Source organism: Euwallacea fornicatus, chromosome 6, assembly GCF_040115645.1.
Source record: "Euwallacea fornicatus isolate EFF26 chromosome 6, ASM4011564v1, whole genome shotgun sequence".
NCBI classification, from domain to species: domain Eukaryota; kingdom Metazoa; phylum Arthropoda; class Insecta; order Coleoptera; family Curculionidae; genus Euwallacea; species Euwallacea fornicatus.
The window spans coordinates 4616141-4643811 of record NC_089546.1 but is presented as its reverse complement, the minus strand read 5'-3'; the positions used below and the strand labels follow the sequence as shown (position 1 = coordinate 4643811).

The 27671-nt window shown below is 33.9% G+C and overlaps 1 protein-coding gene and 1 long non-coding RNA gene across 3 annotated transcripts; one reads left to right on the top strand and one right to left on the bottom strand.

The window, feature by feature from the left end:
* Positions 1-2100: 2100 nt before the first annotated feature.
* LOC136339708 (uncharacterized) lies at positions 2101-2881 on the bottom strand. Its single transcript, XR_010732193.1, has 2 exons — positions 2766-2881; positions 2101-2646 (listed from the first exon to the last, which is right to left on the bottom strand). It is a non-coding gene; the product is annotated as an uncharacterized lncRNA (long non-coding RNA).
* LOC136339703 (growth arrest-specific protein 1-like) lies at positions 2791-27671 on the top strand. 2 transcript variants are annotated; one of them, XM_066283142.1, is made up of 3 exons: positions 2791-3025; positions 23419-23660; positions 26657-27671. In XM_066283142.1, the coding sequence occupies exons 2-3, from the start codon at positions 23424-23426 to the stop codon at positions 27128-27130; spliced, it is 711 nt and encodes a 236-aa protein (XP_066139239.1). In that variant the 5' UTR covers positions 2791-3025; positions 23419-23423; the 3' UTR covers positions 27131-27671. The 2 variants fall into 2 exon arrangements, with proteins under 2 accessions (XP_066139239.1, XP_066139240.1); XM_066283143.1 differs by lacking the exon at positions 2791-3025 and adding an exon at positions 15043-15154.

The following is a 27671-nucleotide window of genomic DNA, read 5'->3' as shown; positions in this document are numbered from 1 at the left end:
CGATTTGACAACTTAAATAAAAAATTAATAAGTAATTATTATTTATTCATTAACTATACTATTTACTTGTTGGTAATTATAATGCTTGAAATGAGAACCACCGTTCTGATCCAATGTCGGCACCGTCACATCTCTGTAATGATTACTCCCAGCCTCATTTCAGCCTTCATTACTTCTGCTGCCCCATTGATTTTTTTGATGAGATGGTCTCTATCATAATTTTCCTTATTGTATACTAGTTCCTTCATTCGTCCCCAGATATGGTAGTCACTGAGACCAGATCTGACAGGTTATAATATCGATCCATTTCGCCCTAACCATCTTTCAGCACATTGAATATTTAAACATCTCCTTATTGTTCTCCGATAATGGGCGAGATATATATACATACGTACATATATATATATATATATTTTTTTTATTCATGATTTAAAAAAAGACAGTTTCAGTACCGCACCCTGTATTAATGAATTCTTGACGTAAATAAACGTTTTTCCATCGAAATCTAAAACTTAGCCTGCGGTTAAAGTTGACAACTACTCTCTTATTGACTATTGTTGAATGAATTAATTAAGCATTGTTTCTTATCTTTGGTAGATTCATTGTATTCAACAAAATACTGCACGTGCAATAATGGAATTTTCCAGACTCAAAGAAAATAATTTCAAAGACTTTCTATAAAAAGCAGCTATAAAAATGCGTGTTAATCGCCATATTACTGGAAAACTAAGAGAGATGAATATAAGGATTTGTTCAACACATTGACCTTAATGCGAGGCAAACTAAAAAAAATCCCTTAGCATATAGGGTGTCCCATATGAAAAAATACAGTTTTAATGTATAAAATTTTACGAAAATCGTTGCAAAACTAAAAAAAATATCTTCATGAAAGCTCAAATTACTCGTAAACCAAAAGTGTAGCTGTTAAAAAATCGTTTCTAATGACTGATAGATTTATAATATCCAATAAGGGCATATTCGAGAAATCGTACAACATGCACGGTGTTTTATTATGAAAAAATAGAGTTTTAACATTCCAAAATGATCGAAAATAAGCTTCCAAAATTTGGAAAATGCGGCCTCTGCAAGGCGCGAATTACTCGAAATTGTTTTTTTTTAATGATATTAAAAATATGATTCTTTTGATGCTTATGTCAATCAAAAACTAGCTATGAGACATGAGCATAAGGATTTCTATATATAAATCAACCAGTTTAATAGAAAATTTAAAATATAATATAATATAGAGGCCGTTCTATACGAAAAAGTGGAATTTTCGCATCCCAAACTAAACGTAGTGTTCCAAAATTTAAAAAAAATACATATTTAAAGCTCGACGTACTCGAAATAAAAAAATATAACTATAGGAAAGTGTATCACAAAATTTTTCCATATGACTTATGGCACGTTCATAATACATCGGATATACTGGGTGTTCCAAGGGGGTAGCAATACTTTAATCCTAAATTACTTTGGACATTCAAATTTAATTAGTATTTTGTACTTGTGTATTCATCATTCACGCAAACGATGGCACTGCTTTTAATGGTACCAGTACAACTTGAACTATGAAAACTAAAGTATTTTCAAATGATGTACCTTCTAGGTACTTTTGAATATTTATCACTCCACAAATGTCTGGTTGCATCATTACTTCCATTGTATGAGTATTGTTGGTCGACACTGTTAACTGTTAAGCTTATGGTACTATAACACGCTTATTAGTGCTTCTGTAATTTCATTGTCTTTGTCATGGTCTTTTAAACCTACGAGGGTCTTTTGTTCAGGATGGTTTATTATCAAATAAAGGCAGGAAATAGGTACTTATTATCCCGATGATAGCGGGGGCTTTGGTAAGTTTTAGTGGTCAAAATCAAACGACGTGCATTTTGTGGAAATGGGAAATTATTATGCGGGTACTGTATTTGGTGACAATTACTTAAGAAAATTTTCGATAAAATCAGGAAATTTTTATCCGCTCGATAAGTTTGACAATGCTTTAATAATTCGGCCCTAACTAGCGAACTATCAAGGTCTAGTACTACTATCCCCGAAAGTCGGTCCCTGGTAAAATTCGACCAAACAATAAAAAATCCCATAAAAATTATTGGAATTTTTTATTTTTAATCAGTAGCATTTGTCTCAAACTGCTTCGTCGTACAAGGTACCATTTTTTAAAACTTTTCTTTATCAAATATCTAATGGGGGGTGCTGTTACTTAAACGCTTGACCTCAAATCTGATTGTGACAATATCAACTCAATTCAGCAAATAATATATGTAATAACATTTTTTTCGAAAGTTAATACCTGCAAACCACTAAAGTTTCAATTTTCGAGGACGGTACCATTATTATCCTCAACAATTTCTATTTAAACTAACGCCTTTAACTTTCTACCTCTCAACAATGTAAAAGCTATAAAACAACCTATAATAAAACAGAATCTTTTTTTGAACTCGCAGCGGTACCATTGGTACCTGATCTTTGATTTCCTCGCGGTTCCGCTGGTCCTGCTTAAACTTCTGTTATATACATGCTTACATATAGTCCAGAACAAAATCAAAATTTTCCTTTCGCATGCAGTACCGTGGGTACCCAACGGCTTCCTCTCGAACTCCTGTCCCGAAGTTCCGCCCCTGACAAAATCTAAGAACACAATAACAATATCATAAAAGAAACGGCCCGCGGCCAAATGAGCGCAGCTGCGGCCATTGAAAGACTCCAAGAGCAAAAGACATGCACAAAGGGAGAGAGAGAAAGCTTACCAGGTACTCCGGCGGCTGTCAGCCTCTTTCCAACACAACTTAATCTCTAGATGGTCTCGGCCGTTGAGCGAGAAAGACGCGACCGTCGCTTGCGTGTTTGTTGTTCATACACTCAGCTGATCGCCGAAGTACGAGTTTTTTGGTACCATCGCGGTACCACCGTCTGATAACCTGCGATTTACAGAGCGCTGCCGGCGAAGGGTTTGTGGCTAGGATTTAAAGTGCGTTGGATAATGTGACGGGATTTTCAAATTGTCTGGGTAAGTACTGGAGTACTACCACTATATGTAGCCCTATATTTTTGTGCACAATAAATGAAATCGTGTGAAAGGGTACCTACCCGTTATTTTGAATATTAAAGCTTGCGTCTAGGATTACACATAGGTATCCACGTTCAATGAAGTGATAGCATTTTCCAGGTTGTTTGCATTTGGAACGGGTACCAAAGTGGCCTTAGAAGTGCATATTACGATGGTTGAAATTATTTCGTTTACCTTCATACTATAATTTATAAACTTTTTGTTTGAGTACTGTGGTACCTTGGGTGGTACCTATTAGCCCGCCAATTTCAGTGTTATGCTCGCTTTCTATATAGACGCATAAGAGCTGAAATAATAGTGCACTAAGCGCATTGAGAGAACATACCTACTGTGGCGGCGGTACCCACTGTTAAAGGTGTATGTTCGTTTAATCCTCGAAAGAAGATAAAAGCGCTTTTCTAGGCTTAAAGGGTTTTATAAACTAATTGGCACATAAACCTTTATTGAACGGGAGATTCGGTTTCGCCTGTCATTGAATTGATTTAATCCAAAGAGACTTAAGTGGTTAAAGGTGATACTACCTGCTAAGTTTGTTACTATATTAGGTGTAACTGGTCATTCGAAGATTATAAATATTTTTCATAGGAGATTTGTTAGATTTATCGTAATACAAATATTATCGAAAAGAGCCGAATGTTAACGCCATAGATAAAAGTGTGATTTGACTGAGAGTTTCATGGATTACTCACAGTATCAATTGTCTGAATTTTGAGAATTAAAAATTTTCAAAATTTCAGGTTCTCAGTTACCAGTTATAAGCAGTAACTATGACGATTCTGGACCCGGGCTCGTATGCCTCTCTTTCTCACGTGAATTATGTGAAAGTCTCATTAGGTATTAACGGCACTTAGGTAGCAACGAATACTACGTGAATTTTGGAAATTAGAGTTTTCAAATTTTATTTTCAAGATTAAACGGTAGAGGTCGGTATCTTGTACTACGATTAGGTCACCGTTTATCACACGATTGAACTGAACATTTTATTGCTTATTGAAGATACCTGCTGCAGCAAAGCGCATTCATCAAATTGCTGTGTGGAAAAAACCTTTTTAATCATTTTTTTCGTTTTTTTTTCTTGCTTCATTTCTTCTACTGGCAATATGTTTCCAGAAATTACAAAGTTATTTCCAGAAAGTATGTTTTACCTTGTTTCTGCCCATTTTTACTATCTCACCAATGCAGTTTCAATACAGAAGTATGTGATGGAATTAGATGATTTCCTACCAGGCCAAAAGAGGTTTGAAACATACAAGGTGTTCGGAAACAACGTCGAAACATTTAGACAGATGATTCTAGATATTAAAGTAATAAAAAATGTTCCCCCAGACATGCCTCAAACATTGTGTCGTAAAAAAGCCGGAGGCTTTTACAAAGGTAACTCTGAGGATGATTTTTTCGCAATATTTTCGAAACGACTTACGCCAAAATTATGAATTTTTGTATACTTGTAGGACAACTTTTTTTTTTTTAGTTTTTTTGATAGTAATTTTAGATTTTAGTCAGGGGCGTCATATACAGAGGGCCTCCTACGTAAATGTTGCCCTCACGTTTTTCCTTTAAGACATTTTTCGATTTTTGAAATCAAATTATGGAATCGCAAATGTTTTTAAGTCAAAAATGTCCTCTGATTATATCTAGACCATTTCCCGTAAAAATTAGTTTTTATAAATCGATGCACGATTACATGGACATCGAAATATTCTTTAGTAGCCAGCAATAACAAGACTAATATTGTTAAGGATCGATCATTTATTCATGTATGTTTTCTGTTCAGAATCTTCAGAAGCAATTTTCGGGGTATTTAAAAAAAACTTTTTTAAAGATATTTATTCGTATTTAATTATTATTTTAATCTCTAAAATCAGCTTCCAGAATATTTCGACATTATTTCCCGACTCTCTCTATATTCAATACATTAGATCCATAAAAGTGGTAGAGATAGGTGAGCATAGTTATTACGTATTAAACATTCAAGAATTTCATATTTAGTGAATATGTCGAATCCGTATGAGGATCTACTTAGTTTCATTAATATTTTGTTTTGACTCTACACATTACAGCGGGGCAAATAAGTGAAAAGTAAGAACTTCTAATGGTCGCCGCTGTAGGTATAACTTAGAATCTTCTTGCAGAAATTGAACACTTTGTTCCTTTGTTTGTAAACTAGAGAACCAGCAATTTGACCTTAATTAGACCCATTACCTTCCTCAACTATACTTGACGTGATTTCCTGTTTGATGCGGCATCGCCTAGTTTGGATCTGCCCAGTTTTTCAAAGATTTAAGCCGTGCCTTTCGAGTAATAGAGCCAGCAAAGAAAGAGAGAGAAAGAAAGAGAGAGAGAGAGTAATTACTGAGATTGAAAATATCAGTTATTTTCTACGTAAAAATCGACCACTGCTCATTAAAATTTCAAAGGTTTGATGCCTGAAAACAATGCAGCAGTCTATGCCTAAATTTACAATAGAAATAAAGTTAAAAAAAAAAACGGAGGTTCCAGTGGTCATATTTCAAAATTAATTGGCTCTCATTCAAATTTATGGTCTCTAGATGTGGTTGCATAAATAACCAAAAAAACAAACAAGGGAACTGTGAGGCTTGCGCTACCGCAGGCTTTAATGAGAGTCTAGACATTTGTACATTGTCTGTGAGACCACTCCAGAGAGACATGAAGGTACAGACAAATTAGAAGAGTTACATGTAAAACATAAATAAGGGGGCATGGCGATTTATTCCAGTTAAGAGTTGCCGACGAGGAAAAATTCCCCGGAGCATTCGTAACAATATGAATAAGTGACGACCTTCAAAAAATCAGCTAGAAGTAAAGGGGCAGAAAATACATAGAACGAAGGTAAAAAATCTTAGCTAGCTAATAACTGGCAATAAATTAATCTAAAGTGCCTACGAGGATATGCGGTAGAATACAAAGTACAAATTAACTGATATTAACAATGTCGAGAAGTGAAAACAAAGTAAACCGTTGATGTATTATCTAAGTGAATTACTAGTTAGCTCAGGTTGAATCCATCAAAATAAGAGAATATTAAAAAGTGGAAATACGTGTTGGGTACTTTAGACCACAAATTGTAAATTTCGGTACGAAGAGAGTCCCAGAAGTGTCTGCCCTGATACATAGATGTCAGTATCCTGTGTTAAAAATTTACGTATTTTACAAAGACATAACCTTACAAACCTTAATTTTAAAATTTGGGGATGCTACGTTGATTTGTATATTTTGGAGCCGTTTCTAGTAAACGCTTTTAGAGATTTTGTGTGTGACCATAGACGAATTGGTTATCGATACGCGATCCTATACCTTCATTCGAAAGGTGTTTCAACATCAAAACAGTATTAGATTCTACTCGGAAAGAATCTAGTCCTTCGTTACTAAAAACTATCGAGTAGCAGAATTTAAATGCGGTGGTACAAGGTGCCAAGACGAACTCCGCAGTGGGCGACAAAATGGCACTCCAGATCTGATCGCTCCAGATTTTATGGTAAAAATCCACAAAACTGTACTCGAAGACTTTCTACAAAAAGTTACGCGAGTTAGCAGACATGATAGTCATTTCCAAAGGTATTGTAGATCGTATTTTGATCGATCAATTAGATATGAGAAAGCTGTGCGCAAGATGAACTAAAACAGGGCCGTGATGATATTTTAAGGGAGTGTTTGGCAAAGTTTTGCACCAATAAAGCCGAGTTTTTGCGTCGTTTCATAACCGCGGATGAAACATGGATCCAGTATTTCACACCTGAGACGAAAGGACAGTCAAAAGAATGGTCTTGAAGGAGGAAACGGTTCCGAAGAAGGCGAAAACCGTTTCATCTGCAGGATAGGTGATTGCGTCAGTTTTTTCTGATGAACGTGAGATCTTTGTTATTGATTATCTCCTTAAAAGAAAAAGAATAAACCGAGAAAATTATACTCGTTTATCGCAGCGTTTGAGTTAAGAGATTAGAAAGAAATCACCGCATTTGGCGGATAAGAACGTCTTGCATCGTCAAAACAAAGCACCAGTCCACACTTTCGTCATCTCGACGGTTAAAATCGATAAAGTTGGTTTCGAACTTTTTCCTCACCCAACCTACTCGCCAGATTTAGCCCCCTCAAATTATTTTCTATTTCCAAACTTGGAAAAATATCTTGATGGAAAGAAATTTATTAATAATGAAAGTTCGAGGTTGATGCCAATTTGGAAACATTCGTACCTTTTTTCCATAGACAGTGTATAAAAGCCATAGAACATCGCTGGGGAAAGGGGAGACTATGTTGAGAAATAATGCAATATTTTCCAAAACTTTTTTTTTTAAATGCTTAGTACTTCTGACCTATCCATCTCCGTAAACACAAGAAATGTAATCCCCACATAATAATGTAGGTTTGCTTCGGTTAGTTCATGATGAAGGGGGAGGGGGGGTAATTTTAAACACGGAGCTAGATTACTAATTAAGGTTGTAAATGTTTCGTCTCACCCTGTGCCTGACCTATTTGTATATTGATTATTACTCGAGGATACCACTGATTGTCGAGAAAAACTAGTTTTTCTATAAACTAATGTTTCAGCTTTAAAATTATTTAAAAAATCGACATATCACATTTCTGTTCACACCAACGCATTTTTAAATGTGGTGATCTTATTACGAGCTTTTGTCACCATTTTATAAGTCTCCAGTCTCATGTAAGCTGCTTTACGATTGGTAGATTTTGATGGTAATCTACTGTTTTTTCTATAAGCTAAAATTGGATGTTTAAGATTATCTAAAATTTAAACGTAAGTGAGAGTAATGTATTACATTTCTATAAAAAATTAAAATTGAAATTTCGTCGTTGGTTGTGATTTTCAAAGGTTTGCAAATATACAAAGGCGTAACTGCTCTTTATGATGTAACAAATTTAAAGGATCTTTGTTAAAATTCTTTTCATTTCACCCATCGTTCAGCTATAGGTCGCAGTTTAGTAGAAAATTAGTCAGTCTAGAAGGTAATATTTGAGTTTCGGAATTATAAAAATCAAGGCATACTGCATTCTTTGAAAATTAACATATTTTTAATTAAATTTTTGATATATCATTTTCACATTTTTAATTCGTTATGAATGCAGGCGAGTTTAGAAAAGAATTAAGCAAAGAGAAAAAAGTTTTGAACAATGGAAAATTGTCTTATTATAGAGAAACTTAATATTATAGAGCAAATATTCAAATTGTTTTGTACGTTTTCCTCGTCACTGATTTTTTAGATATTTCGGGGAAAACTATAGTCACTCTATAAGGCAATTTTCAAATTGAAAACTTAGGAAAATCACTAACGCATCAAGTATCTATACCCCCCTTCCTCCCGTACGTTCGCCATTTTTTTTGAAAAAATTTCTCGGTTAATAACGATTTTAGTTAGTAATGTTCTTGTTTTTAAATGATAGAAAAGCAGTATGCGAGTAACTCATATACTGTTTTACAGGTGCATACATGTTGATAAACTGAAAAACCGATACGAAATGAAATAAAGCAGATACCGTGCGAAGTCCGGAGTTATTTTTGACTTTGGAAATTTAATATTATATGCTGATACAACAATTACTGTATCAAACTCTTGTTAACAATGTTGTCTTCGTATTATATTGCTTATTCATTTTATTATTTAAATAATAGAAATCTCAATGCAAATATCCATTCTTATCACTTTGAATTTAATCTTTAACCGCAATATGGAATATTCCATTAATGCCTATTAAACACTCAAGATATATGTATGTTATTTCAACATATTATAAATCTTGAGTGGCGATGAAATGCAGATGTGTTCCCGGTGGAAATGAGGCCCAAACGAAGAGGTTGAATTTGACCAATGAGCGAGCTTAGATATGTCCCCAGATGTCATATTTAGTATTCATTTAACACATTTCTACTAAAATCGATGAATTTCTAACCTCGCTCATTTGTCAAATTCCGCTACTGTCAATGTCTATAATTTCTGTAACACTGTGTTATATACCAAGTTCTATTTTGGTGTTGTGGATTTACGCAGGAAAAAACATGCTTTCTATGGCGACCCAAGATTTTCAATAGCTTGGAATATAATATAAGTGTTCTAATAACTTTTTAATACCGGAAATTTAATCAGGCACTCATAATTTATGGTTTTGATTGAATGTAATTTACTGGGAATTATGGAAAATTTGTGACACGTTCACCTTCTGCAATAAATTCCACATTGAGCATACGTGCACTTTTGAATGTAGATCACTTATCAATTAGCTTCAAGATCCACGTGCATGCTAGACAGTGTGTCTGGGACCAATCCACTACAGTGATAACATCACTTAAAGTTGAAATTTATTTATACCGCCGATAAAACGCAGCTTTAAAATATCTTCTAAACCAGTAACTTTCTTTGGAATCAACTTTCTAATATTAATGGTATTGAAAGAATTTAGCCTCTAAAACGAACACATATGGCTGCCGGAAACATGAGAATTGAACCTTTTCAAATTTTATATGCCCATATTGGCTTGTTACGGGGGGTACTGTGTCTCCCCCATGTACCAGGGCAGCGAGGAAGATCTGTGCAAGGGAAATGTGCAGTTTTAATCATCTATTCTCTAGTATTATTTATGAGTGTTTTTAGATGCTGATTGGCACTGTCAAAATTGAGCAGTTTTTTAGTGTTTGGCTGACGAAATTACTATCGAAACTTTTTCAGCTGCCCTGGTATATTGAGCCTCACAAAGGCCTATTCAGAAAATTGACAGACGAAGATAAATTTAGACCATAATGTTCCCGGCCCGTAGCATGTGTTCCAGAACAGCTTAGAATTTACTTTGTAAATGTATCTAGAGAAACGTCATAATCAGTTAGGGTGTCCCTTTTGGAGTCTCGAGGATTTCAGGGTCGTTAAAGCTTTCATGTAGAAACGAATTTATCGTAAAGCAGTGCCAGTTGGCCTTCATCGTCACCCCGACAACTGACAAATGTCTACAATTAAGCTGGTTGAAAATGATTTTGCTTGCCAAAACCGTAATAATTTGGAAAAAAATCTAATAGAAACATCGTTCACATTAAACAATAGATGTCCCAAATTTCAATATTTTTAGATCCAAAAAGCATGTGACATTCCTACAAGGCTCAGGTTCATTAGCAAACATCCTAGAAAATCTTTTTATAAAACATGAATAGTTTCAAGTTGAGTCGTGAGATACATTTCCAATCAACGAACACTGTACTGTGCATATTAAGTTTTATTTTTTGTCATTAGGGTGACGTCAATAGAATCCGAATTTGGACTTCATAATTTATTTATTGCCCAATTTCATTATGAAAAGAGGATCCAATTTAAGTGTCTTGTTTGTAAGGCGTGAATGAAGCTCGTGGAACCAAAATAAGCAAATTTGCACATATGTACATGAGAGATCTATAAGATGTAATGTTACTGCATACGGAATCGTCAATTACTAAAGTGCTCTCTTAGTAGTCAAGATGACGCATGGAAGTAATTTCAGAAAAGAAGGGTTTCGATCAAATTGAATCGCATCAATTGAAAAGTCTGCAACAGTAGATTAATATACAGAGTGGGATTTTCAAAAGTATTAATGTCGATATTTTGAAAGTGATGTCGGGAACGGAAACATTAAAAAATACATCTAGCATAATATGATGGAGAAAGATGATTGACGGTATGACGAACTCACTACTCTCTACCCATGCTCTCTACCCAATGCATCCCAGTCACCTTAAATCATTTTTTTTTAACTAGCACCGGCACGATATCGTCGTAAAGCATTTTCGATAAGCTTTTCAGTGGTACCCAAATTTTTAGAATTCCCCCTCAAATGTATCCGATAATGCTTAAAATGCAAAAACCATGAGCATTTAGGCTTAGGATTAAATGGTTTTCAATCAGCAGAATAAGTAATAAGGAACTGATAATTGGTTCAAAGTCTTATTGTAATTAAATCAAAGCGTAAGATTTGTCTCTTAATATTAATAATTTTTTTACAGGTGTTTGTTATTTTCCATGCAAGCCCATTTGGGTGACATGCGTACACGGTTTAGGGAATAACACCCCCCACACATACAAGATGCCCTAAGAGTAATTGGATGAGGGGTAATCGCAGATTCCTGCCATCGCAATATTAAGGTCCACGCAATTGTTGTTTTCCAAAAGTTAATATTAACAAAGATAAAGGGTGGTAAAAGTTAAATTTTATTTTATATTTTATTCCATATCTTCAGTCTTTTCAGTTATAGTACTGACATTTGGTATAGAGTTTTCAGTCGTGTAAAAGAAACCAGTGCTGTTGGTTTTATTGTAACTGATAGGGGGCACCACTTTAAACCGTCTTGGCTAGTTAAAAAGCCTCTAATTTTGTTCTACACATGTCCAGTAGTCCTATTGATAAAAAAATATTTTTCTGTTCAATATTTTACAGTAAGAAGGTCAACAGTCGTAAAACTTGACCCTTTGAGAGATTTTATATAATTTACAATAGGTAGAAAAATTTCAATTTTAATCAATTTTAAAGAAAAAATTGATAACGACTTTCAAAATTTACTACTCTGTGACTAACGGATCAGTATTCAATTTAAAAATGGCGCCCATTCAGACAAAACAAATGCTTACTTACTTCGTTTGACTTCGTCAGTTCTCGGCTCTATTCGAGAATACATAGAGACAAACGTTTATGAAGCATTAAACTAGTAAATATCTCAAAAATTGTCATCTTTCGAGACTACCAACAGGTATACCTTTTTTTTTTTATCTAGAATGTTAGACAGAATAATATTATTTACTAATGGGGCCACTGGAGCTACGCAGACAAAAATTAGCGCCATTTCAATTAGCCTAGATCGTGTCAAGTGGTGCCCCCTATTAGCTACAATAAAATCGACAGCACTAGTTGTGCGAACCAAGTCGGAACACCCCCGGATACCAAAATTCAATATCATAGTTTAAAATACTCTGAAGGTATGAAATGAAATCCAAAATAAAATTGAAAAGTTAACGCCCTGTATCTTTTTTAGTATTAACTTTCGGAATACAATAATTGCGCTGAATCTTAATATTTTAATGGCAGGAATGTGTCGCTGCTCTTTGTCCCATTACTTTTGGGACACCCTGTAGGTATGTATGTAAGTACGAGTTGCTGGAGTAGAATAGCTCACGATTCTCACTTTAACTGAAAATAACTTAAATGGATTGTACTAAAGGCTCGGATAAAAATGTTGTTAATATTTAGGGAATAAATCTGTCGCTGTCTTCCAAGAAAAATTTTTTGTAAAAACGAAAAAAACAGAAGTAAAGCTAAAGGAAATTGAAAGAACTAAAAGAAATGATGTAATGATGATATGATAATAATGAGTATACAAAATATGGCAAATTACTGAAGGTTATTTTACTATGCCTATAGCCTATTACGATAAGTTTTAACGTGATTCATAACATCATTTTATAAGATCGATTCAAGACAAATTTTGTTCAACTATCTTGTTTAGAACTTTATTATTTGTATTAGTAATTAACTTAAAGATAATTATAGTAATTACAGTAATTACAAATTAGACATATAATATTAAATAAATATTAATTATACGAATTAGTGTAATCACCAATTTAGATAATAAAATTTTAAACAAAACATGTTAAATTAGAAACAGTTATCAATGATATGATTCAGACAAGTTGGTTACGTTACCAACTTATTTCTTGGTTGTTGAGATGAGGAATTTTGAGAGTGTTTCGCTTATTTTATATAGCGACATTCCAGCGACAAGATCCAAGGACCGTTACAGAATTCTCATCATAACCATAACAAGCGTTCTCGTCCAGGCTCATAGTAAAGTATGAATATTATCAATTAGTTTTAACTGAGAATAGTGTGCAATTTCACCGCTGTAACAAGCGTTGTGTGAGGCGTTATTCCTAAACTGCCTGAAATATATACAGGGTGATTCGTCAACAATGGGACAACCAAGAGCTGCTGTCAAATGGTTGACGTTTACGGAAAATGCGCCTTCTTCGAAAGTTGACAGTTTCGAACATATGTGAGGATGGAAAGTTAAATATTTCATTTATTTTTTCAAATTATTTTGAAAATGTCTGGGTTAGACACTTGAATATTTGTTTTCTTAGGTGACCAATGAGTTACGCTTTGCAATCGTCGTGTTGCTAATACAGGGAACATGGAACATATTACAGAATTTATTGTTAATGACTTTTTACCGTGTATGTCTAACATGAAATTTGATTCTAAATCTGAACGAGTAATCCTTTTTCGATGAATTGTGTATTGTTGTTCCCTTTCGATATCTCGATTCGTTTTGGAGAAAAATCTATTTAACGAACACTATATTTCAGTTTGGTCTCAAGGGTTTAACCGAGCCATTTTAAGAATAAGGGCGAAAAAATTTCATTAAAACTTTGAACATCTTGCATGTATCCGAAACTCTCAACTTTCAGGATAAGGCATATTTTCTGCAATTCTCACCATTGACGTGTTTTAGTTGTCCCATTGTTAATGAATCATCCTGTAGGTATGGGGGCAACGTAAACTGTCAAAACAACATTGATGGGGAGTTTCACTTGCAAGCTAGTGCGAAAATAATATGTTGCAATCTCTTTATTAAAAGTAAATGAATCATTGCAACAATACTCAATTGCAAATGGAATCGCTATCAATATCTTACATAATCAATCTGTTACCATAAGCCACGAGTTCCCTGTAAGTGTATGTCTCAAGGGTAGATAACGAAAGGTGCATTTTATTTGACTGAGAAAATCATATCTTATTTCGTTTTTTAATGTTCATCTGCCAGTAATTTGTGTACTTTGGGACCTATTCATTTAGTTAACATTTCAAGATAATTTAATTTTTCAGAGGTTTATACAAAGCAACTTTAAAAAGTGAATAAAAAAATGAATTATTTTATCCGAGACGTGATTTCTGATAATTTTTCCTCAAACTTATCATATCTCTTCTCTTTCGTCTCCACCTCGCACTTTTTTGATATTTACTCTGTGCATACTCATTCTCCCATCCTGCCGTCGCAGGCTTCTGTTCGCCCTCCTCCTTCTCCAAGGAGGCTCTCTCACCGTTACTACCTCTACGGTGTACCGTTAATCTCTGTGTTTAATTTTCTTTCCACTGAAATCAAATTATTATGGTTCATGTTAATTACAATCGTTTCTTCTGAGATGAGCCTTCTTGACCCATCCTGCTTGGCAAATCTGACTGGTCACTACTTGTCCGATATCTTCACTTAAATAAAAATTTAGGTGAAACGACATGAAACTTGCGAAAATGAACAAAACCATTAAACCACCCTGAACTTCTGCTTTATCGCCGACCTTCACCTTACAGCTTTCGACATTTGATATCCTTAACATGATGCACATTATTTCCCACATTGCTTCATGGTAATAAGTTTGCTTTAGAAAGTCTTGTAAAGGTTGTCAGAGTTAAATACCTGGACAGGCACTACAGTAGCATGACACTGTAATATGAGAATTCTGCAATGTTTAGTAAACAAAGATAAAGGATTACGTAGACACTTTTTTTTTTGGAAAGTGAATTTTAATGAAACCGTGATGTGGGTCACGTAGTACCCCGTTGCTTTGAAATGTTAGTAGTACCACCATAGTCATTGGGGATTTCGGCAGTGGCGCCTCGAATAGGGAAATTTTGTTTGGTCGGTGCAAAGCACTTTTTGCGGGATTAGGTTTTCATGAAGTGGTATGCTATTAGAACGAAAAAATGGAGAGAAGCTTGTTAGAGCAAATACATGGCAAGGTTTTATATATAAATTTGAATTATAAATAGTGAAACAGCGAATGTAGGTGATATGGATGGATAAAGTGGTATTAGTGTTTTATGGGGACGTCGGTGCTTAACCAGCTTTATCTCTTTACCACGCCACTGCCACTGTTTGCCGCATAAAGCAAATAACAATTTTTCATTGAGAAATTATTCGTATAATCATATAAGGTAAAATCTGTTTAGTCGTTTTTGAACCTCATGATCCCTGACACCTCTTCGCTATAGAATGTGTTATTCTTGACTAATTTGAAGTCAAAAACGGTAAGTCACATTTGATTGGTTTTTCGAAGTTTTTTTTTTTCATATTTTGAAATTTCAAATACAAATTTCTTCCTTGGAATCAAAATTATCGATCAGTTACCGCAACAACAGGTATAATTTAACTGGTACCGGTATAATTGTAATTTTGATTTGTGGATGATCACTACTTGCCCTTGTTGTTAACTCACGAAAGTGTGCAGTCGGATTATCTCACACAAATGATAATCACATTATAGTAGGTCAAGCAGAGATTATATGGATCGTTGTGAATCCTCTCTATTAAAAATGAACTCGTCTGAAATCATTGGTTATTAAGATTGGTTTTACGAGCTGAATCTCTGGAATTTTTTCTGCTGTTTTGATATCCCCTTAATATTTTTTTCTGAGATTTCCTCTAAATCTTGATGTAGTGTTAATTGACCCTTAAGAATAATTACTGTTGACGTCAATGTCTTTTAGTGCCGGCGAATAAACACTGTTTAAAAGGTTCTGAGAAACATTTCTTATTGCTTAATATTATCGAAGTCATAAAGCGAGTAATTTATCTTAAGATCTTCGATTTTATGCACGTATTAGAGACGAAATGAGTCAATAATCACCAAACTGAACAGTTTTCCTACATCTTCTTTATCACGCTACAGAAAAGCGATCAACTCAATATTTTGCGTTGCTTACAAATCTTGCATTTTCTTTGATCTCCATAGATTTTTCGTTTAATGCATATAATACCATGCGGCCCTGTTTATCCTTTCCCTGTTAACCTTTTTTTTATTCAAAAACAGCATTAATGAAAACCAAAAATAATATCTTCTAATGTTTATTTATTTCCCTAAAAGATTGTTTACCCCACCGTTGGACAAAATGGCGGATTTTTAAATTCATCCAAAAAACATGGGTCATGTGACACTTTGAATTAAAAATGTTTCAAAATTATATATAATGGTGTAGTGCGATTCAAAATCAATCGATCAATTTTTGACAAAACGGGTTATAATTAGAAAAAAATTATTTTCAAGGGTAGAAAAATCTAAAGGTCGATAGTCCTCCTAACACTTGTAGAAGCCAACATTTAAATGAATAAGAAATAAATCGAAATAAGTTAATGTAGACAAGAAAAATTAATTCATTTTGATAGTACATAAACAATAAAAAAATGGTTAATAGGAAATAAAAAATAATAAGAATTAATATAATTGATAATAATTTAAATTGTTGTTTTTGATTTTGTACTAGCAAACTGCTTCTGGTTATTTTTATAAATTATTAGGTAGTGGACGAAAGAGTTAAAAATTTGTTAGTTATGCGTGTGTTAGAAAAAAAGTCGTTGCTGTGTATTTTTTGCTGACTCTAATCGAAACTATCGTGCTGCCGAAGGGTTGCTTAATGAAAAATTTTAAATTATTTATATTTTGATATTATTATTATAAATTATATTAATTATCTTATTATTTTTAAATCCTAATAACAAATAAGACATCTATTGTTTATGTACTATGAAACTGAATTTGTATTGCATCGTTTACATTTATTTCCTCTATTTTTTTCTTAACTTTTTTTAGCACTTTCTCAAAAACTAATTTATCGATTTTAAATCGTATTACACTATTAAATGTAGATTAGAAACGCCTTTAATTAATTAAGCGGCCATTCTGCCCTTTCGGTGACGTAAACAAAATTTAGGGAAATAATTAAACTTCAAAATTTTTTTTTGTCTTACGTTGTTTTTAAATGAAAAATGCATTAAATGGTTAACAGGGGAGAATTTAGTGCCGCACAGTACAGTAAAATTAGAAACCGATTTTAATGCCTCAGTAGAAACTAATTTCCTATTCAAGGACCGCTAAACTACATGGCTTAATTTATCGCCCTATATTTGATACAATTTTTAGAACCCATATGGTATATCAAAGATGGTATTCAAGGTCGGCCAAGCACAAAAACCGATGCACGTCATCACTCTGAAATTCAGCGGCGTCGTCGGTTGCAGTATGACGAATTCAGTATTTTGTATGCTACAGTTATATCTGTGAAATTTAATAAAAATAACGAACATTGCATAAAGGGCTGTTGGTATTTCCCACTCAAAATACTCCATTAAGAAAGCGACAAGTTCCGTAAACCGGCCAATTAAACAGCTTTGACATATCGAAAAACACCAGTAGTACACGTGGAGCATACTCGCAGAAATGTGTATTCTTCAAAGAACACCTTGTGGTGAAGAAATTACCAGTAAAACGGGAACTTTAATATAATACGGCGAAAAATTAAATTGTATTTAAGTAAACACGACCGTCACAATGTAATAAAATGGCGGAATGGAGAGGCGCAATGTCAAAATACAATGACAAATTTGGCGACACTGCACTTTGTTGCCAACAGTGTTGTCAGTATTTCCGTTTTTTACGTTTTACGGACCAGTTAAGTTTAAATATTTTACTAAACGTTAACGGATAGGCACTCGTTAGATTAAAACACCAGCTGCAGTTCGTCCACATAATTATTTTTTTATCTAGAAACGGGTTCCACGATGAAAACTTCGTATTTCGAATGTGGTAGCAATGATATCACGTGGTTTGCGATGTGCATCGTTTATTGTACTGGACTACCTATAGTTACGTATTATAACATACTGTGTGATATTGTTTTATATGATATTGAACTACTTTCACTAAAAATTTCCATTGATCAGTATTAGTTACTCTCCATTCCTAACGCCATTCAAATAATCATTAGGTAGCAAGATATGTACCATTAAATTTTGGAGTCTGATTAGAGCAATTTTGTTCCAGAAGCCTTAATATAGTAGTTCGGTGTGGAGTAAAACGGCATTTTCAAATGAATTTCTTTGTGTAATATAATTTAGACTCTTGGTTAATCCAATTCAAAAGGCCAAATTTCCATATTGCGATTAGCGTACGGGGAAGTTCCAAACGCCCCGAACCAGAAACGGTGATTTTCTTAGTCGAATTTGGAGCGAAATTCGTTGAAAGCGTGAAATTCCCTTTAGTTTGAGCTCCCACATAGGAAAACTGCGAAGGAAGCAATACTAGGAAATTATGAATTTTACGCGAATTTGAATTTCAATTAAGTCGATATATTTGGAAAGTTATCGCAATGTTTCTTGAGAAACTCTCGCAATTCTCTTTTTAGCTGATGAGGAATAACAGTGCTTCATCAATAGGGCAATCTGCATCCTAAAACGCATTTAAAAATCGAAGCCTGCTTTAAGTACTAGCGCAATCTATTCGAGGCTTAGATAGTGCTCGAAAAATCCAATTTCTCCAATTAATTTATTGAGCGTTTATTATCCAGCTTATCTCTTTATTTCCTCTTCTACTGTTGCTTAATGATTAATGCAGGGAACTTGCACCAGGGAACCGGTAACAATCACAATCTTCTTTGCTGCCTTTTTTTTTTTGTTGCGAATTAAGTTGTGGAGTAGCTCCGAAGGTCCGAGTGGCGATCGTAGGGCGATTTGAAAAAAATCGGAAAGTGGCCAGAAGGTCTCGACAAAATTATAGTTTAAGTTAATTTGACGTGAGGGCAGGCAGAGGTCTGTGCCGAAGCCGAATTTAAATGAACGCGAAACTGAATTTCTGTGACCAGAAATTTTCAAAAACTGTTCACGCTAACGCAAGTGTTCTGTAGAGTTCACTCCGGTTGGTGTATTTGTTTCATCTGATGGAACAAATGGCAAAAAATTCTCGTTAACTGCGATGATTTAGGAGGCATAAAAACAGGTCATTTTTTGACAGAAGTTTGAGTTAATTCAAGTTCAAGGCTAATCGGGATTCCTTATTAGGTTAATTAGTTCGGAAGTTATCAACAATTAGAAGCAGAGGTGAAAACATTCCTTTCGCTGGTGTCAGCTGAGATAGCCTTTGATTATTTTCATTTATTTTTTTAATCCAAATATTGCGAGCACAAAATCGAAAACAAACTAATTTCTCATCAACAAACAAGTTCTTTCATTGTTTTAGTACTTTCAATTAAGATTGTTTTCCGTGTTTTTTGAACTTATCTTTACATTTCAAAAACTAATCTATAGATATTGAATAGCAATACACAATTGAATGTAGTTATGGAATATTTTTATTTTGCGCTACCGGTGATATAAGCGTCATTTAAAAAAAGTAAATAAACGTCATAAGATGGCATTTTTGGTTTTATTTAGAGCTGGTTTTTAATTTAAAAAAAGAAATGTTAAAAGTTAAAACGGGGGGCTACAAGTTAAACCCGCACGGTATTATAGTTCTAAAGACAGGTCAGAATGAATGAATGCCATTGCGATATCAGCCTCAATTAATCGGATGAACTGAGCAAAGAAAATGCCAAATGTTTTATGAAAAAGATTAAAATTCCTAATTAATTGCCCGATGAATTAAATTTATGTTGACTCAACAATTATCAGCTGCAAGGAAGGTGAGGGAATTCGGATGTCGTTGAGGTCAATGTGAGAAATCCGAAATCCATTATTTTTTTTAATACAATTTAATAAGAACAAAGGTTAATAATTAGTGAATCGTAGATGCAAGAAGAATGTAAAGATTATATTCGACGAATTTCAGGACTAGAACAATTTAATTAGATGATTGAAGAGATTCATGAATTATTTAACATCTGGTCGGAATTAGTAAAATTTACTTAATTGATAATCGCTGCAAAGACCACAGATTGAATAATTCCATTCTCTAGACTTGTCGCTGTTAGTTAATTAGTAAAGCTCATCTAAATGAGTCAACTTGGAATCAGACTGAAAAATATTCCAAGTGAGAAAAGGTCGGAAGTTCAGTTATTTCTTAGCGTTTTAAGATTAAATCAATAAATTAAACGCGTTTATATAGGCTGTTCCTGAAAATGTTGGCAATATCCCGGAACTAAAAATAATTCGTTAAAAGATTGTTTTTGTGTTTAGAAGTTGTTTTCAAAACTCTTCCAAATTTGATGAAAAAATGGTATTTTCTAAAAATCTTTTTTTCCAGTTGATAAAATTTAATCATGTATTTTTAACACAAAAATATGATTTATTCTGGTGTCTAGATAATAGAATAAAAATATACGAAAAATTCCATTATTTTGGTAAGATACTATTTGACTTATGTACACTTTACTACCTGTTTTTAGGCACACGGTATATCTAATGAACCACATAACAGTAAAAAAAAATAAAATCTTAGAAGTGTAGCGATAAAGAAACTAACAGTAGTCTCTCTACGCCTCCCTCAAGATGTAGAAAGAAGTGTTAGGGCTTATCTTATTAACCATGATATGATATACGAGTGACCTAAATGCTCTTATCAATTGAAAGGAAGTTTTTAGAAAACATTATTTTCGTTATTAACTTTTGAAGGGCTACATTTCCTTAGAGGTTTCTGGAAAATTATTTAAATGCATAAGTACGATATTTTGACTCGAACTTTTCACTTTTCCGAGATATTGCTCTCAATTTCGGAAACATTATGTAGAAGGTACTTTCAAATTCGGACAAATTAGAAAATTACTACTTTATGGACAAGGTTTGTAATAATTACCTCTAAACCACAGCTGCCAGGAGGGTCAAAAGCTGATGCATTTCATGGTCTCAATTAGAAGCAACTATTTTAGTTACATAACTTTCCAGTGAAACTCGTCGAAGTTAATTACATAGTCTCTATTTTAAGAAAGGTCAGTGATAAGTTCAGGCTCATTTAGAGAAGCTATGGCAATTATGTAACATCGACTAATTACCTTCACATGAAATAGAAGAAAATATAAAATTAGTTAATTTTATGTCAAATTAATGGGGAGCAGCTAATTAATTCCAGCAATCCTCCCAGCTACATTGTTGAGCTGTATGCATTTAGGTTTAAACAGAATCAGAAACTGGATAATTTGCATGTTAGTATTTGCAGAGAAATAAATTTGTATGATCCTGAAAATGTTCGAACACGAATTACATATTAACTTCTTAACTGCAGCTATAACGTGAGCTGTAATCCCGACCAAAGGAAAATTAAATCATGATAAAATTAATTAGATCTCCGGCAAATATTGTCCAGGCTAATTAGTTGAGATTACGATTTTGAAAGATAAAAAAAAAAAAAGTTCACCAAAATTAATTCGTTTTAATTATTACAGTTTAAGAAATCATTAGTCTATGACGCGATTTTAGAGATCAATTTCATACAGCTTCTCACTCAAAAAAATAAAAAACGATTTTTGAGACACACTGTATGTTCTATGATTTCATAATGAGCGTAATACTTGTGTTCTAAATGCCCTTAATGTGCCCTTAATGTTTTGATGTGGTGAGAGACAAGACCTTTGGCACGCTTTATTTTTCAGATACAGGGCAATGAAGTTCGAGAGTTTTATTAATATTTACTTCGCAGTTTTTACAGTTTCTAAGACATTCAATACGAATCTGTAAATCAGCGTTGGGATGTAGAAAACGGCATATTTTAGCAGATTTAGTACCTACAAGGTGGTATTTTTTCTAGGGTCATTCCCCTTTTTACTGTACTTCCAGCAGTTTTCTAAGTTACTGCTGTGCGCCTATTTAAATCAAAAAGCTCAATCGGTATAATTCCCCATTTTGTTAACGCAAAATAATTCTAAAAGAAAGACAGACATTAATCACATTTCTTTATGATACAATTTAGCAATATCTTGTTGAATAATTGTCTGAAAGATGTCAGACCAACGGATTAAGATAAATCCTGGTGATACCTCTAACAAACACGTTGCTCAACCACAAGTGTAAATCACCATTGTAAGCCATTAACTAGCTAGAAAATGGTACAACTTCCCAGAAATCGAAAGCCGTTGAACTGAGATGATGAAAACTACTTGTTCAATAAATATCTAATCAAGTTAATTAGATGTCGGTGGCTTGGTGACAATTTGTAATTTATGATCCATAAAATCAGAATTAAAATGTTAAATTTAAACAATTATTGTAGATGAGAAATAAGTCGATGCCTAAGAAAATAAACATATTACGTCGTTTAACTATAGGCATGAAAATGCAGGAAAAATGTCCGCAAAAAATTAGCAGAACTGAAAATTTGGTTCTTCATACTACAAGGGCGTTTCAGAAAGTTTCTTTTTGTCACATAACCGCTTCGTTATGTGAAGCTGCAGATATTAAACCTGCCTCTTAAGGCCGACACTATGCACGACACTGCTTTTGAGTATTTTTAAAGTGCTTCACAGTGTTGCTGAAAATAATTGAATTCACTATTATTGTACTGGGTGTTTCGAAATTTGTCTGCCAACTAGTTACTGTAGCTTCCTGAGACCGATATAAGGAAGTTCTTACGAACATGCATTTTTGCTTCCTGACTAAATTACCAGGTGGTAAAATTGGTTTTATTTCTTTCCTAATAAGTCTAAATAAATATTTAAAATTTTAAAAATTAATATCGATCATACTTTGCATTAAAGCGAAATAAAAATTTATTGTTTATCGAGGCAATAAACTTGATTCAAAAGTGCAGCGATTTTTTCACCTTTCGAAGCACATCTTGGTATGCTGAACACCACTTTGCTGTTTTATTTATTTTATCGATTTAAAATAAAAACCAAGTCAGAATTAAAATTCGATCGATATTAATCGATATTAATTTTTACCGGGGTTTATCATCGCCTCGGAGCATGTCAGGTAGAGGGTGGAGGACATTTTCAGCATCTGCTACGTTAAGTAACCTGCAGGCAGGACTGAGAAAGTATTCGTCAATTTTTTGTTTTTAAAATGTTTTTCTTTTCTAATAACTGTATAACAAAAACAACGAAAAGAATACGGAAAAATTCCAGGTTTTACGAGCTTTTCAGCAAGCTCCACACACGACGTATGTTTCCATTTTAAAAAAAGTTGGGCGGGGTCGCAATTAAAGGGTTGAAAGAAAATACATATTTCAATTTTTTGCCAAAAAGTGCGTAAAACTGAATTCACGCGTTTCAGTATTTTTTTAAAGTCATTCGTTCATTTTATTAGTCGTAAATTTTATTCCGGACTTTCTCTCTGCCCTGTACATGAGGATCCATATTCACATGAACTTTGTTTTGATCGCCACATTGAAGCAATTTAAAAAAACTCAAAAACTCCATCGTGTAGCTCTAAATAATGGGCAATATGAAATATTCTTAAAACTTTCGATAAATTGGATAATGAAGAGGTCACGTGATAAAAAAAATTAAGTGGATGATCCCACCTCTAAAAACTTTTAAGTTAAAATACTGGTTGAAATTTAGCACCGTCAAAAACATCCTATTTTTTGTTTCAGTCGTTATGTGGTTTCTAATGGTATCAGTGATGGCTGCCTTAGGCACTCTTGGGTCGGCTATCCCCTGCGAGGAAGCCCGCTTGAAGTGCATGTACCGGGAGGGCTGTGCTTCCTCCCTTCATCGATACCTGACTGGATGTTCCTCAATCCTGCAGAACCCTGAATACACGTACTGTCCGAAAGTTTGCTTTGATTCGTTGGTGGTGTTAGTTTCAACTGAGGAGGGAAAGGCCCTTATGGAGGTAAGTTGCTCATATTATTTCGTATATTTTGTATTATTTGACATTACACGTTCAAAATCTAATTAAAATGTATGACCATTTAATTCATTTATAATTAATTTAATAAAAGTTGAAAATAATTTCCAGTAACTCGGAGACAATAATCGAATCTATCTTCAAACGTTCGACGTATATTTGCAAGTGTTTTTCTGGAAATAGCTAGACATTTTTGAACTTTCTGAAGTTGTTCTATCGACTCAGGTCATGTTTTAAAAATAACAGATTTTAGGTGACCCCACGGAAGAAAATCGAATGGCGTTAGGTCCGGGGATCGACATGGCCATTCAATTAGACCTCTTCTTCCAAACAAATAATTTCGAATTGCCACCCTGTATAATTCGTGAAGTGTAAATCCACAAGTGTTTTTACTCATAAATGTTGATTTACACTTAATGTGTTTAAGTTTTAGTTTATTTGCACATTTTTAGAACAATCTCGAAGTAGTTATAATAACCTTCTTTCCAAAATTCTGCTTCCTGCTCTTCTTCATAATATCTTCTAGGTTTATGTAGTTATTATATACATAGAAATAATTAATAAATATAAAGAATGATGAATAAAAATAAAAAATTTAAGATCGTAGTAAATTTTTCGAAAACTAAACTTTTTGTGAAATCTTTTGAAATTTTAGTTACTTGCTGTCCCTCCTCCAAAAAATCTGCATGTAAAATGCACGAACCTTCCAAAGTGTCAATTCGCATTTTTGAGGAAAACAACTCTATTTTTGAATTAAAAACTTCTCTCATTTGGGGAAATTATTAAAAAATTAATGAATATATAAGGCTTTGAAGTAGGACTCCAGAAATGCGTAAATTTTAATTTATAAGCTAGGAATCCAACCTCGTTTTACATGTAAATGCAGGTAGGAAGTTATTAAATTTAACATAATTCAAAATGTCTGGCTTGCTATTTCTCATTTTGATGTAGTAGTTTCAATTAATTTCATGGCTTGAGCTGTAACTAAAAGTTTGTTACGCTGTACGTGTAAGTTTTTTGTTAGATCTACAAAGCTTCCTGTAGTTGCTTGCGTATTAAAAACGCAAAGTGCTACATTGTCGCTACACGGGAAAATTAGGCGAAGCGGAGCGCAGATATACATATATCGAGAGCTACACCATTTCATTCTCCAATTACACACATGTTTTCTCAAATTATTCAATTATATTTTCAGTTAAAAAGACAAGTTTTTCATAATTTGTGTCACAATACAAGTAACGAAAGATCTGAGACAAGCTCCAACGGACTCTATATTTTGGGAACAAGTTTATTCCAAAACTGGTTTGACATCTTAATGCACGAATATAAACTCATAAACCTATGTTAAATTATTGATAAAGGTGCATTGTCTGCGATGGCCCGCAGTTTAGTTCTAACTTCTCTCATACGACTTTCTACAGAGGTAACTTAAATTTTATAGATCTTTGCTATACATTGTGGCTTTGTAAAGTAAAAAATTCGCGAAATGTGTTTGCCCAAAACATATTTGCAGGCTTAACGTTTTTGGGTATATACGAGGTTAGTCCCAGAAGTACGAAACTTGAAATACAGATGGCAATGTTTTTGTTAAAAATTTACCTATATTGTAAAGACTTAACTTTAAAAAAATTACGTCTAAAGATGGAGGGTGCTACGTTGATTTGTGTTTGATTTGGAGGCGTTTTTAGCGAACGTGCCTAGAAATTTTGCGAACCTAAAACAATTTTTTTTAACTTGAACTTTCTTATCTGAATATGGAAAAAAATCATTCAACATCAAAGCGTAGTTAGATTCTACTCTGGGGGACTTTGCCCAACTTGGTTTCTAATTTTTTCCTCTCACACCCTAATTGCCAGATTTAGCCCTTTCAGAAAATTTTCCATTTTCAAATTTGAAAAAATGGCTTGGTGGAAGAAATTTGCCAATAATGAAGAGGTAGAGTCTGAGAGTGATGCCCGTTTAGCAACATTCAAACCTCTTCTCTAAACAGGGCACGAAAGCCATAGAACATCACTGGAAGAGTGTCGTTTTTTCTTTTTAGTGTTAGATCTCGGGTACTTCTGAGACTAGGGTCGTATATCAGCGTCAACACAATGATGATTATTCTATGTTGAGAAATAATGTAACATTTTTCGAAATGTTTTTTCTCTAAGCATTAGATCGGGCACTTCTGGGACTATCCTCGTATATCAACGTCAACACAATGATGATTATCCTGTGCAGCAAAACATCCCGTATATGTAAAATGTAGGGAGCGCCCAAGTGTGCCTCAAGCAACATCCATCGATAATTTACTTAAGTCGCAGAGTACACAGTATTTCCCGATGGGGTCGCCAAGAGGAGACAGTTTTTTTATTTCTCATTTTATGAGACAACTGCATTCTTCGTGATAGTTTTTGCTTGTTGCAAAACGGTTGAATCAGTGTTAAGCAGATTTTATATTTTCGACCAAAATTAATAGAATTTAGTAGACATTTTTGGGATTTATTTTTGAAAAGTCCAAGTCATTTTCGGAGGTTTAAAGTTAAATGAAAATAAAAATTTGTGTATATCTATATTTTTAACTTATTTTTAGACAATTTAAGGATTTCTCACAACAAATTGATTAGGATACGTTCAGTTTTCGACATCGGACTATAGGCAAACCGTTTTAAGGTCATTTAAGGCGTCTTAATTCAGCCTCAAAAACCGAATTTTATGGAACATTGTGATGTACAAATCAAAAAGTTTCATATTTTTGTCGTCGCATACTACCTTGGACCACCCTGTATAAACACCTAACTGTTTAAAAGTTTACATCAATGCAAATTATTTTAACCCATTTCCATTGACGACGCCAAATGTTTACCAAAAGCTTAAAACCCGTAAACAATCTTGTGATTAAAAGCTGTAGTCAGTCGCATTAATCACTCAACGGCTCCTTTACATTACCTTCTCTTGGATTTGATCCAGGACTAAGATTTTCCCATTTTTTGTTTCAGTGTGAGTGCAGCGACGCTTATTGCGAAAACCAAAAAAAGCGCACCGAAATCTGCCGGCCCAGCGTCATGAAAATCGTGGAAGACCCAGTGATACCGTGCCAAATAGCCCAGGAAATCTGCAATGCAGATGCAGAATGCTCCATGGCCTTCGACTACTACTGGAGACTCTGCAAGGCCATGTTCCACGGCAAAAAGTGCACCCCTAAGTGTCGTAACTCCATCAACATCTTGAGAAGCAGGGAAAAAGCACAGAAGCTGAAAATGTGCAAGTGCGACGGCACTGAAGAGTACAGCTGTCACTCCATACAGAGGAACATGGAGAAATTGTGTTTCCACAGTCCGCACCATCGATATAACATCACTGGGAAGCCTTACGACGACACTCCGCAAGTGATACTGACGTCATTAGGAGTACGCACAACTCTTTCTTTAAGCGCGCTTTTGGTGGCTTTGCTGGTGCTTTGGACACGGTAGTAGACAGTGGCGTAGAGAGCATCTACCTCGTGTTTTATAGTTCAGTATTTTTGAACGTTTTCCTTCGACTGTGATATTACTTTGCTATTTGTTAAAGAGAGTTTATTACTTACTTTATAAGTACCTAATTACAGAATGCGTAATGTAATTTTTACTACAAGGGTCTCCGAAACACTGAGTTCGCTTAATTTTGTTTCATATAAAACCATTGTAATTTTGAAACTTAAGACCAAAGAAGAGCTTGCCGCTGTATATAGCTTTAAATTATTGCAGTGTCCCTAACGTGCTAAACATACAGGCTTGCACTTCTTGTTTTGTAAGTTTTCTTTGTACAAATTATTTATTGTTATTCTACTTATGAAAATTAATTTTTGTTTCATCTGAAAAATTATTGTACTTTTGGTTGGTTTTCCTAATGTAACATGTATATTATGTATTATATAGGCGTGGATTTTGTAGTACCTACTTTAGATTAGTGAAAATTATTGTTCAAATAAAAATATATTTTTATACATAAATAAAATTCCTTCATACGATCAAA

Excerpts from the sequence above, each read along its gene's own strand:
- LOC136339703 (XM_066283142.1), top strand. The coding sequence starts at position 23,424 with ATGTGGTTTCTAATGGTATCAGTGATGGCTGCCTTAGGCACTCTTGGG. Across the intron at positions 23,661-26,656 it reads AGGGAAAGGCCCTTATGGAG|TGTGAGTGCAGCGACGCTTA; the intron begins GTAAGTTGCTCA and ends TTTTTGTTTCAG.